The sequence below is a fragment of the Tyto alba genome, unplaced genomic scaffold (genome assembly GCF_018691265.1).
Source record: "Tyto alba isolate M040663 unplaced genomic scaffold, T.alba_DEE_v4.0 Super-Scaffold_10, whole genome shotgun sequence".
Classification (NCBI taxonomy): domain Eukaryota; kingdom Metazoa; phylum Chordata; class Aves; order Strigiformes; family Tytonidae; genus Tyto; species Tyto alba.
The window spans coordinates 21181272-21198305 of NW_024881262.1; the positions used below are offsets into that span (position 1 = coordinate 21181272).

The 17034-nt window shown below is 43.9% G+C and overlaps 1 protein-coding gene across 2 annotated transcripts in view; it reads left to right on the plus strand.

Annotated features, from left to right (window-relative positions):
* Positions 1 to 447: 447 nt before the first annotated feature.
* Positions 448 to 17034, plus strand: part of EPHA4 (EPH receptor A4) — a 108604-nt gene continuing 92017 nt past the window's right edge. For both annotated transcript variants that reach the window (XM_033005423.2, XM_042796855.1), the window contains exons 1-3: positions 448 to 581; positions 1436 to 1503; positions 5988 to 6651. In XM_033005423.2, the coding sequence (XP_032861314.2) occupies positions 491 to 581; positions 1436 to 1503; positions 5988 to 6651 (823 nt within the window). In that variant the 5' untranslated portion in view covers positions 448 to 490. The remainder of the gene's footprint in view (positions 582 to 1435; positions 1504 to 5987; positions 6652 to 17034) is intronic.

Consider the following 17034-nt stretch of genomic DNA (forward strand, 5'->3'; position numbering starts at 1 on the left):
TGGGGCCGGGCGGGGGGGGGGGGCGGGAGGCGCCCGGGGCTCGGCGCGGGGACGGTTCGGGCTGCGCGGAGCCCTGCGGCTGCCCCCGCGGCACCAGGGGAGAGGGTGAGGGCTGCTCCTAACTTTATTATGTATTTTTTGGTGTTCGGACACTGTTAACATTAAAGACCCCGCGGAGCGCCCTCCTCCCGGCGGGGCCGCGGCCGCTGCCTGCCCTCCGCCAGGTCGGGGCCCCGCTCCCCGGCAGCCCCGCGGCCCCGTTCCCCGCCGGCCCCGCGCCCCGCCGGCCCCGCGCCCCGGCAGCCCCGCGCCCCGCTCCACGCCGCCGAGCGGCGGGGGCGGGGCGGGCAGCGCGGGGCGGGCGGCGATTGGCGACGGGGAGTGACGGGCAGGAGGCGCCCCGCCCCCTTGGCAATGTCTATCGCCCGCCGCGCGCCCCATGTAGGCAGTTATTCCACTGGGATAGAGCGGCCGGAGCGGCGGCGGCGGCATGGCCGGGGTCCCGTTCTGCGCCCTCCTCCCGCTCCTCGTCGGCGTCTGCGGGGCCGTCACCGGCTCCCGGGTCTATCCCGCCAACGAAGGTGAGGCGCCCGGCGGCCGCGCTCCGCGGGGAAAGTTCGGCGGCCGCGGGGCGGGCGGTGGGGGACGGTCCCGTCCTCGCCGCCGGCCCCGCGCCGCCCCGGCCGCTGACCGGGCGCCCGGCCGCCGCTGACCCGCCCGAGCGGCGCCGGCACAGGTGTGGCGGGGGGAGCGGTGCCCCGGGCCGGGCGGCGGGGGTGCAGCGCTCCCGCGATCGGCGCCGCCGCGCCGGGGCGGCCCCGAGCCGGGAGGGCGGCTCATTAAACCGGTTCTCCCGGGAGCTTCTTGGCGGCTCCCGGGGCCGTGCTGCGGCCCCGTCCTGCGGGACGAGCCGGCGGCGGCCCCGCGGGGGAAGCGGCGGCCGTCCCGCATGGCGGGCGGGGGGCGCCGGCCCCGGGGGAGAAGCCCCCCTGCCAGCTCTCCCGGTGCCCGGCCGCGCTCCCCAGGGCCCCGTAAATAACGCTTTGGCACCCAGCGCTAACGCGCGGTTGCGCCGGTACCAGCCGGCGAAAAACGCGGGGTACCGACGCGGGGTACCCGTCGGGAGCGCCTCACTTGCCCTTTCGCGTTCCACCAGGCGGGGGGGGGTGTGTGTGTGTGGGTGCTCCGCTGCCCCCACGCACCCCCCGAGCGGCTTTAACGCGCGGAGCGGCGACCGTGCGGTCCCCCCGCGCTAAACCGGTGAGAGTTTCAAATTATTGAAGGCATTGGCTCAGTGGGAAATAACGTTTCTCTTCAACTCGAAGGTGGGTGCGATCGTGCTCCACACATATGGAAACGCTCAGGTAAACGATTTATTTTAATATTGCCTTTTGGCAGCTGGAATTTAATCTATTTTATTTGTACCTTTCTGCAGTTACCTTGCTGGATTCCAGATCAGTTCAGGGAGAACTGGGGTGGATAGCAAGTCCCCTGGAAGGAGGGGTAAGTTTTAAACCGCTATCTGATCAAAAGGGTAAAGGGGGTGATTAGTAACTTTCAGAGAGTCCTAATGGCTCGATTATTGTTGATTGTGGTGAGGAGGTCAGATTTCTTCCTTGGCTTACCAAGTGAATTACTCTTTGTTGGAGAAACTCTATACTCCCTTTGGATAGTTCTGTCATGGAAGAAGTGGAAACCAAAAGGGCAGAAAAGAGGTTTCAGAATTAGGAGATTGGTTGAGGCACAGGCTTAGATGCCTATTTAAAACTGAAATACCAACAAGAAATGTGATCTGGCAACTAAACTGGCGTTCTTGACTGTAATTATTATATCTATGGGCTGTCTCCGCTGGGAGATGTTCAGGGCGATTGCTGTTCTATTTCTGGATGCAGGAGTAGGGATCAATATACAAGATAGACCTTTTGGCGTGATGGGACAATGGTCCTATTTCAGGGTGTAAACATCATATGTTTTGGTGTCTGAACAGATAAACCGAAGCACCCAGTGCTCGACGGAGATTCCTTGGCATTTCTTTTTGTGTACTTTTCAAAGAGATAATTGCAAGAGCAGATTGCTTGACTTCACTGCTCTATGGTGATGTGATGACATGAAAAGATTCACACATCCATCACGGGGACTTAGAGCCTCTCTTCTTAGTGAGCTGCCGGCAAGGTATCTCTACTAATTTAGCTTTATATTAATGGATGGGCACCTTGTTGCTCCCTCATCGGTGACCCATCCTGCAGGGTGCCCAGGGCCTCTGTGAGAAACTCCTGAAAACACTGGACTTTGGAGTTGGTGAGATCTGGTGGAGACTGTACATCACGGGATCTCTTGGGATTTTTTTTTTTTTTTAATAAGCAATTAGAAAAGCTTTTTCTTAAAATGAACAATTTAAGAAAAATGCCAGCAATGCACACTAAACAATAATACATATATATAAAAAAAACCCCTACTCTCAAATCCTTTTAATATTAAATGAGTAAAGCAGATTAGCGTGCTTAAGCAGAAATAACTAAGTCGAGCGGATTGAAAAATAAAAATGCCGAAAGATCAGGACCTGTGCACAACAAAGCACTGGATTCTTCGGGAAACCTACAAATTTACTTTTTTTGTGTGTGTTCCCACTTGTAATTAGAAGAAGCAGAACTAGGGAAACAGCAGTGAGTGGAAGGAATCTGAGGCTGCGTTGGTTGGTGATGCATTATGCATAAGCTCTGAATAACCATAACATGGGAGAATAGGGGATTGTTTTGCTCCCTCATTGTTCTGGGTGAACTTGACTACAGTCCTGGCTTGAGCTCAGCCTGAGCACACTGTGCTGTCCCTGAAACTCCTTTTTTTCAAAGAGTGGGGAAGTGATTGGCGGGCCGCTGGCAGTGCTCACATTTACTGCTGATTGCAGGCAATTGCCCTCATCTTTTGACAGTGTGGAAAGGTACCTATGTAGGTGAGAGTCGGGCTTCCTTGTTAGTGCTACACCCTGGAAAGGTCAGTTAATGCAATGGGGTCTTTCCTATGACTCTCCAAGGGATATCTATGCCATATATTAAAATAGGATCTCAAATACAAGTTTTAATAAGTCAGTAGTAGAATTAATGATTAGAGGACAGTTGTGTATTATTAATGGCTGTTGGATTCCTCCTTTTCCCCCATGTTTTCTCTGAAAGTGCCATGCAAGCTTTGAGAAGGAAATGCATGCTCTTATTGTGGACGTGACTTGTTTCACTAAACCTACATACGTGTGTTCTATTTTTAAGCCAGTAGTGAAAAATTTAAGAGTACATGGTCTGTCTCTGAGATACAGTGCTTGGAAAGCATTTATTATAACTTCATATGGTGCAGATTTATTTCAAGCACCAGAAATGAGCTCCTTTATCTGGGAAGATTGTGTCCTTCAGTGCTGGTGGTTCTTCAACAGTGTGTACCTCATTGTCTATAAAAAAAAAATGAATTTTTCTAGCTCTATACCACACAGTTCCTGAGGTATGAGGGTTGTGTGGATAAGAGGGGCTGGAGATAAACATAGTAATTTAGCAGTGACTAGCAGTAATCAAATATATAGTAAACTTGGAGGAATTAATGAATTGCATTCTAAATGTAATTAATGATTTACTCTTGCATTTCACAGTTGAAAAGCAGGTTTTGCGCCCAGAATGTTTTACTCTGCATCATTAAACTGTGGGAAGACTTGAATTATAAAAGTTAGTTTCATCTTGAAAGCAAGAAGTTATAGCTTTGACCACATACTTAGAGTTCCAAATCATTTACAGTGGCTGGAAATGTGAGGCTGTAGCTATTTCCATCTCTGGCAATAAGAAACTCTTAGGTTTGTTTTGTGTATGTGTGTTTATGAAATAAGAAATGCAGCTCTATGTATTTGTGCATTTGTCAGGAGGCAGGGGTGTGTTGAGAAGCAGATCTGAATCTCGCTGAATTTAGTTGCAGTCTGTCCGTTGACCTCGGCAGTCTCTTTACTGAATCCTCTAGCAGCATCCTCCATTGTATAAATGTACTAAAGGAAATCCCATCAACAAGTATTATTTCCATCTGCTTCTTCCTTTCTCTTGTACCACACACAATCTAGGTAGCCTAGACAGTCTGAAGGTAAGCATAATGGAAAGTGATGGATCATAAAGACAATGTTGTAACAGTAAACTAGCTCTGTGGCATCTGTAAATGAAACAACTCTGTTTTCTTACTATCACCACGTTATGCTTTACATTGATAGATGACTTTTTAAGATTTATTTTTTCCTTTCCGTGGAAAGGAGTGACATGCTGAGTATTGGTGTACCCCTCCCCCTTCATTTTAATTTGCAGTTATCTCTAGGCAGCAAATAAAATATTATTCTTTCTGCTCCTAGTGACTCATGGTGCTAACTACTGTCATTCTATAAACGGATTCAGCTAAGCTAGAATCTTTTTAAGTAAAAATCACTTGCATAAGAGCAATCCTTGTGAGAAGAATGAAGGATATTATACAAGAAACCCCTTAACGTTAAGAAGACTTCTGTTTATCAAAGCCACAGCTTCAGTAGTTCTAAAAAGCACTTCTGGGAAGTCTCTTTAAAGTTACTACTGTTTTCCAAGGATAATTTTATATGCTTCATTGTATCACCTGCAAACCCAGACACTATATCATTATCTAATATCTTTTTAAAGAAGGATTTTTCTGATACTGAAGTGCTATGGAGTTTTGGCTGGAAGCATATCTCTCCTTAACCTTCCTACTTCCCTTCTCTTCCTATTGGGAGAGCACTGTGATGAACTTTCTTCTGTCTATGATAATACTTACAGCTTTTTTTTTTTTTTTTTTTTAAAAAAAAATCCCTATTTGTTTTGTGTGCTTTCCTTTTATAAGTGCATCATGCTGAACTACTGAATTAGGGCCAGATCTCTTCTTTCGGTACCCTCCTTAGATTGCATGTGTTGTTTCATAATTATGTGGCCTGTTAGTTTGGCACTTCTGAAGCTGTCTTTGAGGGGTGTAAGAATTCTGAAGCTGTCTTTGAGGGGTGTAAGAATTCTGAAGCATGCTGCTACCCTGATCTTTCAGCATTTACGTTCTTTGTTAACCTTTTTTTGATGTTTGAGAATATGAGTTTAGGTATTTTGTGACATTTCCTCTAGGACAAGATGTGTAATATTCCTCCCTTTCCCTCCTTCCCACTAATAAGAAACTTTTAGATAGCAAAGTTATGGCAGTATTGCTGGTAGACTGATGATAGTGTTTCCTTACCTGTCCCTCCATCTCTTAAGTGCCACCCAAGTCAAGGACCCAGTTCTCTGTAGACATCTATTTCTGCCCAGCTTCAAAGTAAAGACTATTTGCTGAGTGTACCTGGGATATTGCTTGCCCAGGAAAGTAGTTGGCAGTTTAGAGGAATAATAAGGGATGGCTTAAGAGTTTAAAATATGTGTTATTTGTGATGCCACAAATGTGTGTTAGTCTCTCTGCCCTGTGCTTTTTGTGTGATTTATTCATGCAATATCACTGATACTACAGTGTACAAGGTGGGATCTGTGCATTACCTGCCTTGTCTGCCACAGGGGAAACACCATATTGCCCGTGCTGTACTAAGAGTCTGAAGTGCCACGTGTAGCCCTAATCTAGGCAGGGTCCTGTGGACCGAACTGCAGTGCAAATAAACATTGTCAATAGAATGTTCTTGGATTGGTTCAGAGGGCCTTTAAAACACGTGTGTGCTCCTCGAGGTGTTACTTGATTTGGAGCTTGTTTCTGCTGAACAGATTCTTCTTTTAACGTTCAACTATTTGAGGTCCTGGCTATGGCTTGGTCTGCTGTTTGTTTTGTTTGTGGTTTGTTGTTGTGTTTTTTTTTTTGTTTTTTTTTTTTCATTTGTTTGTTTGTTTTCCTGTAATGGGAAAAAATGCAATCTCCACATTAGTTGTAGAAATGCAGGCTATGTTCACTATAAAGATCCTTTTAACACTGATGTACTTTTCTTTCCCTTTCCTTCTTAGTGGGAGGAAGTAAGCATTATGGATGAGAAGAATACTCCGATCCGCACCTATCAAGTCTGCAATGTGATGGAGCCCAGTCAAAATAATTGGTTACGAACTGATTGGATTCCCCGTGAGGGGGCTCAAAGGGTATATATTGAAATCAAGTTCACACTAAGAGACTGCAACAGCCTGCCGGGTGTCATGGGAACTTGCAAAGAGACTTTCAACCTTTATTATTATGAATCAAACAACGATAAGGAGCGGTTTATTCGAGAGAGCCAGTTTGCCAAGATCGACACCATCGCTGCTGATGAGAGCTTCACCCAGGTGGACATTGGTGACAGGATCATGAAGCTGAATACAGAGATACGGGATGTGGGACCACTCAGCAAGAAAGGGTTTTACTTGGCTTTTCAGGACGTCGGTGCCTGCATTGCTTTGGTATCTGTTCGTGTCTTCTATAAGAAGTGCCCGTTGACAGTTCGAAACCTGGCACAGTTTCCAGACACCATTACTGGGGCTGATACATCCTCTCTGGTGGAGGTTCGTGGCTCCTGTGTCAACAACTCGGAAGAGAAGGATGTGCCAAAAATGTACTGTGGGGCAGATGGCGAATGGCTGGTGCCCATTGGCAACTGTCTGTGCAATGCTGGCTATGAAGAACGTAATGGTGAATGCCAAGGTAAGATGAGCCATATTGTACTCTTCATTAGGGCTTAGTTGAATGCATAATTGAATCGGAGATGAGAGTAAATGGAGTAAAGCCAGTAATTAACAACCCCTGTGGGATGTAGTGGGACAGAGGGGTTTAATGAAGAAGTCCAATAGCTCCAGGTGGCAAGGCTAAGAATTACATAATGCAAAACAAATGATACTGCCATAATAGGCAGAAGGCGAAACACGTTTTCTAGCAGGCGCCTAAATGTGAATTGGCTCACAAGAGTCACCAAAATGTGAATGACTGCAAAACAGTGCAGTCAAGCTACAGTCATTTAAAGAGACAAATCTTTAAAGTTTTATCTGAAGTCAACCTTAAGCACAGGAAATTCTGGCAAAATCTCCTTTGGATAAACCAGTCGGATGGGGGAACAGGAGTTTTAGCTGGATTACTTTCCCACTTTCAGAAGGGGAAGTCTTTGGTGTTTTACTTGTTGCAAATTTTTAGCCCTAAATAACGCTTTGATATTTGACACTGCTGCCTTTGTTAAATATTTTCATTTCTCAGAGGGTCTCTATTGTCAGTTTAATAATAGAGGTGCTAGGATACTCTTAGAAATGCTAAAAGTCTCCACCCCACCCTCCCACACACACCATCTTGTGTGCTGCAGAATTAGGGATTAAAGTTTGTATAAAAGACAGATTATCCTAAAAAGAAAAAGCCTCAAAACCTCTGTTCTCTTCACCTCCCCTTTCTGGAAAAAGAAGTTGTTAAAGATTAGGAAAGGGGAGAAGAGAGTTTACAAATAAAATGTCTTTAGTCTCAGCTTCTAAATTTTTGCTCATGCAAGCATAAATTACGATCAAATTTAAATGAATTCTTGCACAGGTCAGTCAGTTTAATTTATTGGGTACTGAACTGAAGGTGCTCTACTCATTGGATTCAGACCCATGTTTTTGGAAAAGGTTCTTTGGAGCTACATGACTTTGTTACACATTTTCTTGGTGTGTTTTTTGCTGGGTCATTTTTTTAGTCTTGAGACTGAGAACAAGATAGCAGAGCAAGTAACTGAGTGCTTTTGTCTCCCAGTGTCCTTTACATGTCCTACTTGATTTATTTTAAATGATAATTTACAGTTGATATGAAGTTCATCATTATGCATTGAAATTAAGGTTTGTCAGGAAAAAAATTCAAGTATAAACTCAGGCCTTCATATCTAGTGTTTCTGCTATATGGAAAAAAGCCTAAGTGTGCCTTATTGGCAACAAAATTACCATGGGCTGTAGAGAGAACTGAAAGATGAGCAACGCGATGATGGGTCATCCTGTCTGGGGTAAATTACTTTTTCTTTTTTTTGAACCCTGTGAAATAGAAACTTTAAAACCTGTGTATCATTAAACATGCAAACCTGTGGCTGTGGTAGTGACTGGGCACTGCTGAAGAGAGCTGTTGGCTTGGCAGATGCTGTTACTTTCTGATAGCTCTAACTTCTGGGCAAAGCTCCTTGACACCTTTACAGCCTGGGTTGTGAAAAGAGGAAGTGAATGGGGGGAAAAAAAAAAAAATCTTGGTTTGTTGCGTGGAGATTATTCCACCTTCTCCTAAAGGCCTGTTGGGTCAGTACTGGGTCACTGACACAGATCTACCATTTTTCAGTGTCAGTGACTCGGATGTGATGGGCTCATTGCCTAACAAATTCTATGTCATTCAAGGGAAATCTCTTGAGGTTTTGATGGTGGGCAGTGGTGATAGTGGGATGCTTTTATTTATTTATTTTTGTGATATTGGACTAGACCTTGAGGATGAATGTCAGCTTACCTACTGGCTCTCACCTATACCTGGGTAAGGCTAGGCTCAGGAAACCCAGTCTTTGCTTCCCAAGTATAAGAAAGATCAGATGATGTCATATTTACAAAGGAGAGAGAAATGTTCTGTCTCTTGGGCTCTCCAGAGTAAAGTTGGCCTGTGCTAGTAATTTTGAGAGGATTCAAGCCAGCATGTAATTTGAAAGTGCTAAACCCATTTCATCAGTGCTTATTTGTGGTTTCCTTTTCTCACATTTGTCATTCTCCAGCCAGAACAGTTTACTGGGAAGCTCTTCTTCATGAATTCATGAAGTTTACCAGAACTATGCAGCTTGCTTTCTGGTTTCCAGCAAGGCCGTTAAAGCAGTTTGGCCTTTGACACTGCTGAATGAGGCTTCCCCTTTTCTTACCCCTCTAACTTCATAGTACAGCAAATGTTCTGCTCTGGCAGGTTTTTGGAGGGGAGGAGGAGGATGAAGTGAGGAGGATTCCTGTGGTTTTGGTACAGAGCATTGGAGGCGAGGGGAGAAACTCTGAGTTTGGGAAAGGCTGTAAAAGGGTGTGGGGCTGGGACTGGAGCTGGTGAGCAGGTTCCACCTCAATTGTTTTTCAATAGGTTGACTGTGGCAGGACAAATAGAAGGAAAGGTCAGAGGTTGTCTGTTTCCTCATCCATCTTCTCCTGTGATCCTAGGGTCAGAGTTAGGATTGATTAAGATCTTAAATGTTTGACAAAAGCTCGGTAGGCAGAAATAGTTTAGGCTAGTGGATCGGGGCTTTGCACTTGTTGGGAGATCCATGGGAGGTGTCAGAGCTCCCTGTCCTCTCCTGGGACCTGCTCCTGCTGCACAGTGCTGGGATGGACCAGATGGAGCTTGGGTTGCCCTAAAAGCTGCTTCAAGTTCATGAAACATTCTGATTTTTAAATAATATGTTTTCCTTGAGCTGCATTTGCTTAATTTTTGATGTGTGTGCGGGAAGCGTAATGGGAATCCACTTCACACGTAAAATGGCTCTTATAGTGGGAGTTAATGACTCTGACCTTGAGCAGGATTTTTTAAAAAATTGTGTTGGTGGTATGGAGGTATTTGGATATGATGACAAAAAACTGTCCTTCCTCTGACTGCTGTTTTTTTTTTTTGTTTGTTTCCAGCTGATTTTTATTGATGATAATTGTCTTACTGAACATCCGTGTGTGTATATGTATGCATCTATGCAAAATCACAGGGCAGGAAGGGAAAGGAGCCAAATATTTAATCCATACTTATTTGGGAAGCTTCACAGGTGTGTCACAGGAGTGGTTCCACAAATTCTGATCAGTAGAAATACTAGATGAGCACTGATTCTTTGCTTACAGATTAATTTTTAGCTGTGAACTTGATGCTAAAAAACCCTACAACTTGCTGGGTTTTTTTGTTTGTGTGTTTTTTTTTTTTTTTTTTTTTTTTTTAAATTACGATTCATTCTCCCTCAAATTTCCTGTGTTAATGGCTATCTATTTAGGAGAATATAAATGTGGAATATTGTTGATTAAACATGACTATCCCAACTAAGTGGCACATCTCAAGGCTAAGGTAATTAGTGCTTTAGGGCAAAGTTGAGACATAAAGTAATTTTAAACTTTGCTTGTACGCATCATTGTTATGTAAATTTCTTTGTTACATATTAATATCATGTGGCTTGGATTTAGTTATGATTTCCTATGATAAAATGAATATCTCTTTATCTCAGAGGAGGAGGGGGAAAACAAGCAGGAAGGCAGAAAAGACAGATTAAAGAAGCAATAGACTGTAGCCATCTGTGACGATTTTGATGCTGTGAAATTACAAATCTCAATTTTAGACCTGCCATTTAGTATAAATATGTGAGACAGTTGAGATTTTTACTGTGATATTGTAAAGGTTATGAGAGCCAACAGCTTTGTCTTCATCTACACTTGCTTTTTTGAGTTGTGAATTGGCCAATTGGCAGAAAATCTAGTGTCATTTAAAATATGGCTCAGTCCTGGTTTCATATCACTGCTGTTTTTAGAATTTTCCTTCAAACTTTGATAAGAGCATCCCTAAGAAGTAATAATTGAAAGATAAGATTCTTTTTATCTTGGAGGCTTTGAAGAGTGGCTGTGATCGAGAGCAGCAGTTCAGTTTACATCAGAAGGGTACACTCTAATATATATATATATTTTTTTTTTTCCTGTGATAAGATTTTTGGATGGTGGGTTTTGTATGGGCGGGGAAGCGAAGTAATTTGTGTGTACTTTCCCATTTTAGTATAGACAACTTTTTTTTGTCAGAATAACACTGATGAACAGTCTAGCTGCACAAAAGGGTAATCAGAAGGGTGACTAAGACTGCACAGATTAGAGATTTCAGAAAGATTTTTTTTTTTTCAGGTTGATTATTTTTGGCAGAGGAGAAAAAAATGCACAGACTCAACATGTTACATTTTAAAAGGAGTTGAGAAGACGGAAGCTACCAGGAGGGGCATGGGAGCGATACTGAAACACAGTCTGTCTGAACCAAATTTAGTTGGTTCTCTTCTCTGCTAAAGGAGTGATTTGGTTATGTTATGTTCTCATATAACTCAATAGATCTTCTGAGGGTTGCTCCCTCTGTGATTTTTGTACCACCTGGTGCATATCAAAATCTCCATTGAAATGTCATTGAGGGCTCTGTATTGCTTTCCTCCTCCCCAGCCCCCTCAGAAGTCAAACTACAGTTGTCAATTGTCCCTCCATGTATCCCTTGGAGAAAGGCTGGAATTACTTCCTTCTGTATTCCTGGCAAAATTTCTGCTCATATGTAGGGGAGCAATATCTGGTCCTTATTCTGCATCTAACTAGTAAAAAACATGGTCCTCAGATCAAAGCCAGATGAGCTGTTGTGGTGTGATGAGTTTTATAGCAGGTCTGTGAAGTCTTTTGTGGAGCATATAGGACATCTTCTGGGTTTTGTGTGTTCTCTTTTTTTTTTAAAAAAAAAAAAAAAAAAAAAAAGAGGCAAACCAAAACTTTCCTAACAACTCATCTTGCATATGATGACTTCAGTATTTAGATCTTGGCTGGGTAAGGGTTATTATCTGTCTAATAATATGCTCCAGTGAGCTTTGTCTCTGTTGCACTTGTAAGAAGTGATTAAAGAAATGCTCAGCAGTACATTTCAGTCTTTTAAGACTGCATCAAAAAGCCCCCCAAACTTGTGAGATAAATATCTTACCTGGCTTCCTTCCATTCTGCCACATCCTTTTGATATGTTGCAGGGAGCAGGTGAGGTCACACAGTTTTGTGAATCAGAGACAATTAACACTCCCATGATTAAATGTCCATTTTATGAATATTCAGAGCCTGCTTCACCTCCCTGGGAAGCAAACATGTTGGTTCCCTTCTCTTTCCTCTTGCTGGAAACTAAGGAAGATCCCTGTGAATGGGGATTGGCAGCTGTCCGCTGCTTTGCCTTTTGCATGCAGCAAATTCCTCATTTACATCTTTTGTATACACCCTCATGCAAAGTAGCACACCCATTTCCCCATTTCACAAAGGAGATAAGAGCTTCCTTTGGAAACACTGGCCAAAATCTCCTTCTGTTTATGCAGAGCTCAAAGATTTGGATTTTATGCAAATGGCTTCTGTTTTGATTTTTTTGATCTCTTTGTTTAAGAGAGAGTGTAATATTTGCACAGTGTGCTCCTTGTGCCTCAAGGTCTCTTCTTGACGATGACTGATTGTCACTCTTCCCCCAGTCTCTGCAGCCTGCTTGTGGGAAAGTGCTATGCTCTGAAACCCTGGTCGTCTTTGTAAAACGATGGCTGGAGGTGCAGGGAGCACCATTTCTCATGTCTGGTAGGGCCGCAGGCCCTTGGGTGTCATCTCCTCTAGCTATTATTCACCAGTGACCACGAAGCCCTTCCGTAGCTACAACCTCGACTGGGGGAATGGCCATCTTTGGAAGGTGGGGATCCTTCTGTGCTATAAGTGTGCTCACACACTTGCGCATGAAAAAGCACTACATTTGGTGGCATCTTCTATGTGTTGAGTTGTCCTGCGCAGCCCTGGTGTAGTGCCCTTCACTTTGCTGGCCTGGCGGCAGAAATAGGCTTGGCCTATGGTTGTAGTTTGGTGCAAAGGGGAAAAGGGGCTGGTAGCACTTGGGTAAACATGAACAAATGAACTGCTGTCTTTATTTATTGAAAGAAAATAATCTGTGAGAAAGTTCTGCTTTCTTAAGCCTCATGATTACACAAGAACCCATATTTTATTTTATTTTTGGTTTTAGTGGCTTTCTTTTCTTTTTAACTTTTCTTTATTTCAACTTTACTTAAAATTGCCTTTGGCTTGAAATAAAGCTGAGGCTCATTAAATGCTCCCAAAACACAGTCTTGTTCAGAATGGATTTGTTGAAAGGTTTATTGATATAAGTTAGAACACATGCTGCACGAATGTACTGTATTTCTTTAAAGTACTGTTTTTCATTTTGTGTCTTTATAAATCAGTGGTATGAAATTGGGACCCTGATCTTGTTGGGACTACATCCTATAAGAAACCAGAAGGAAGAACAAGGTTGTGGGGGGTTTTTCGTTTTTGTTGGATGTCCAATTAGTGTTTAACTTGAAGGTAATTTCACAGGGGTAGTAAACTACACAGTGTGAAACCTGGTGGCATAATTAAATGGAGGAAAGGCTCTTTAAAACAACAAAGGAACGTGCAAAAACTTTGCTTTTGTCCTAATAGTCACCCAGAAGGGGAGGTCATGCTGTTTAAAGTACAATATGGATGGGCTATTAAAGTTTGAAGGAGGGGAAAAAAAAGGCTATACTGTACAGTTGGTATTTGCTTTGGCTCATTTAGTCATGGATGCCTAGAGAAAAGTCAGTTTGCTAGTCTATTTCTTTTTTTTTTTTTTTTTTTTCCTCCCCTTAGATGGTTGGGTTTAAATCTCACTCAAGGAATCTGTAAAATTAAGTTCATCTGTACGAACCCACTAGAAGAGGTGTGTGTGCTCAGGAACAGGCCTTGGGTTTACTGGGGGCCTGGTGCAGCAGGGCGCAGGCTGCAGAGAGGCTGCGGTTTCAGCAGGCTGGGCGGAGATGGGGCTCCTGGGCAGAGGAGGAGGGATGCTCTTGTACTGGAGGACAGAGGGAGGAAGACTAGGTAACTTTCCCAGAGGCACAGAGGATGTCTGTGGCTGAGATGAGACCAGAGGGAAGACTCAGTCTAGTGTCTACACTCATCAAAGGCATCAGTCGCCTTTCTCTAATGAGTTACCCATCTTGCATGGTGGAACTCCTTAAAGCATCATCTGAACTAAGGCAATCGATAACTATTGCTTCTGCTTATATATGTGAATACTTTGTACATCCGCAGTACAAAGCTGCAGTACAGTGTCTTAATTACCCAGATAATCCTGTTTGCTTGTATTTTTAAACTATGGAGCGCTGGGTAATTATTCAATTCTTAATAGAAGGCAAATGGCAATGTAAACAATAATTAGGATGTTAGACTAATGCGCTTCAAAGCAAATTGGATTTTTTCATACCGTTCAGCATGAAGTCCCATAAAGCTAACAATTTAGTGGCAGGGAAACAAGCTCCATTTTGTTCATATTTTCCAGTGTTATCTCTTCATGCCTTGTTTCTGTGAATAAGTTTGCTCTGATGATGCTGCCCGCTCCAGAACCAGCATCAGGTTGGCAGTCGGCTTCCCCCATTTGCCTACACTCTCCTGTGGTTTCCAATGGGCTCTTTGTCCCCAGGGCCAGGGGTTAGAGGTTGGCAGCCTCCCAGATTCCCTCCCACCGTGGGCAGGTGAGCGTGGTGATGCTGGGGCTGGGCTCGGTGGGTAGTGGCTGCCCTGGGCCGGGCTCCAGAGGAGCAGGCTGAGCTTGGGGGCTGGGACTCTTCCTCCATCTGGGTTCAGCTCTTCTTGCTTGCCGACCAAGGCTGACTAGACTTGGAAATGGAGACATACTTGAAGGGAAATTCAAGTTTTCGTCTCTTTAATCTTTGAAAGCAGGGTAATATGCTGTGGGTCAGAGCTACAACTCATTATCTCCCTTAGCTTGGAGACCACTCCTGGTTTTCACACCTCATCTCCGGTTTTACTAGAAGCATAATGTGAGCCACAAACATGGATGCAAAACACTCAATTGATTTCTGTGCTGTCTGCAAATCTTGTGTATGTAACATGTTTCAGTACTTCCACAGACCGTTAATTAAATCCTGTCATTGTATCTATTCCTCACATTGTATTTAGCCAGTGATTGAAGACCATGTGTTGGTGGAAAGGCGTTAGTCAATAACGCTGCTGCTTTCCGAAATATTTTAATAATGTCTCTGTCACACTGAGGGTTTTGTCTGGCCTTCACTGTGAATTCTCAGCTGTCTGAAGGGATTGAACAATCGGCTTTATTTTCCCCATTATCAATGCTAAGAAAGGCCAAAATGTTTTCCAGTGTTGATGCTGAATTACAGAAAGTTAATTTTAACAACATTTTACTTTTCTTTTGAGAAGTGTGTATGTGGGGGAAATCAGCTGAATGCTTCAAGAGGTTATGGCTGAATTTTGTTGGTACTCATACAGACTATCTTTATATAAAAGTATACACTTAAAGGGTGTGGATTTTCTTGTTTTAAATCCCAGAGGCTTTTTGCCAGGCCACATTTTAATAGTATTAATTAACAAGTCTGTCTTTCCATACATCAAACATCTCTGTCTGGGGAACTGAAGAATACCGACCAGCGCTTCTGTGAACTTGGTGCTTGAATTCATTTGTTTTCGGTTTTAAGTGTTTTCTGCAGTTGAAAAAGACATCGCTGCTTTGAAAACAATTTCCTTTTGAAGTGTCCAGCTTGGCAATGACTGAAGCAGCCACTGGTCAAATTAGCATGTTAAAAGGACCGGATCAATACCTTCCCCTTGCCTGCTCTTGTCTCTTCTCCCGGGCTGGGTCCGGGCAGCCTTTGCTCAGGGTCTGGCCAACTGCCCCTGTGCGGCATCAATAGCGGCGGGGGTTGCATCAAGCTGAGACAGCTTGATCCAGTGCTCAGGCTCTTTGAAGGATGGCAATTTGAAAATGGATTTGGGGGAATTGATAGCTTTGGGAAGATCAGGCAACTCACGTAATTATGGAGAGGATTAGAAGGAAAGTGTAGGGAGAAATAGGAGATCAATCTTAGGACACGTGTTGCCTGAACTCCTCTTCAGATGCTGAAGTATTCAGTTTTGTTGTACTTAGCTGGTGTGTGTAAAATATTTCTTTGGGCTTTTCAAGAGACGAGTAAACACAAATTAAAAAGAGGGTGTGTGGGTAGTCCCTACTGTTTCACAGAAATGCTCGGGGGCAGTGGCTGCTGGATAAGTATAGCAAGAGATGCTTAGATACAACTGTGTTTGCCAACAAACTGAAGAAGATGGTTCTGGTTTCCCCAGTGTGCGGTCTGCAGCCCCAGCCTCTGCACCTTCAAACCTGCAGCAGCACCCTCCAGGAGGGATGCTCTCCCTGGCTCTTGGCGTTTGGGTTGCCAAACTCCTGCGCTCTGACGAAGCCTTCCCTGAGGCCTTTGGGCAGTGCTCAGTGTCAGTCCTGGTGGGAGAGACAGCCCCTCTGCCCCTCCTTGAGAGCAGGGTGAGCATTGAAGGTTCCTCCTGTGTCCATCAGTGTTAAAACAATGAATCAATGATTGCAGTAGTTAAAATGGCACCAGAGCCATTCTGACATAAAGACTATTTCTTGAGAGGCTTCCCGTGGCCTCGTGCACCAGAGGTACTAGAAGATAGCTGAATTCTGTTGCTGTTTCTTTTTAAGTGGCTTTGATGTTTGCATCTTGCACATCTGCTAACCTCCCCTTAATCTCTAAAGTACAGTAACACAGTTATTAGTTTGACACATTTTGTCCACTCATAATTAGTTCTTGGATTTCCTCATTTATTTTTGTGGTGATCAGAAGTGTCCAGGGTAGAGCTAATAAGACAGCTGAAATCAGGACCATGTCCCTGTACGCACTCCACCTGCTCATTAATCAAGGACTCTGCAGTTAATGAGAGTACTTTCCAGGTAATATTTAATCTCAGAGTAGCAATAGTTACACTTAATGTGAAAGAACTTTTTTTGCAGTTTGTTGCTGAAGTCATTCCCATGGCACATTAGAAAGTGTCCTCCTGTGCTAATCCCAGACACAGTTCTGTCAGGCTGACCCAAATTTGGACTACTTCTGAAAAATCCATACAAGACTAAAATACTGGATCCAATACTTTAGGCTGGACATGACACTTCAGTGGGTACTGGGTAGACATGCATACATATAGACAGGGCTGATAATGTACATTGTTTTGTAATGCTCTGAGGTTCAAAGGCATGTCTGTGTGGGGAGGAAAGTTGAAATGAATCAACTGACGAGGTGAAGTCAGTGTGTGTAACTTAAGGTGCATCACCCGCAAGACTATTTCCATCCTTTTTTGCTGAATCTACCCATGTGTAGATCCTTTATCCATTTAGCTGATTCATCTTAAAGTTCTTGGTGGCTCTTTGAAGACATGCATTCGGTACCCAGTTTTAATGTAGCCAGAATTAATGTACTTGGTAACCTTGAATTCAACACACCCAATAGCT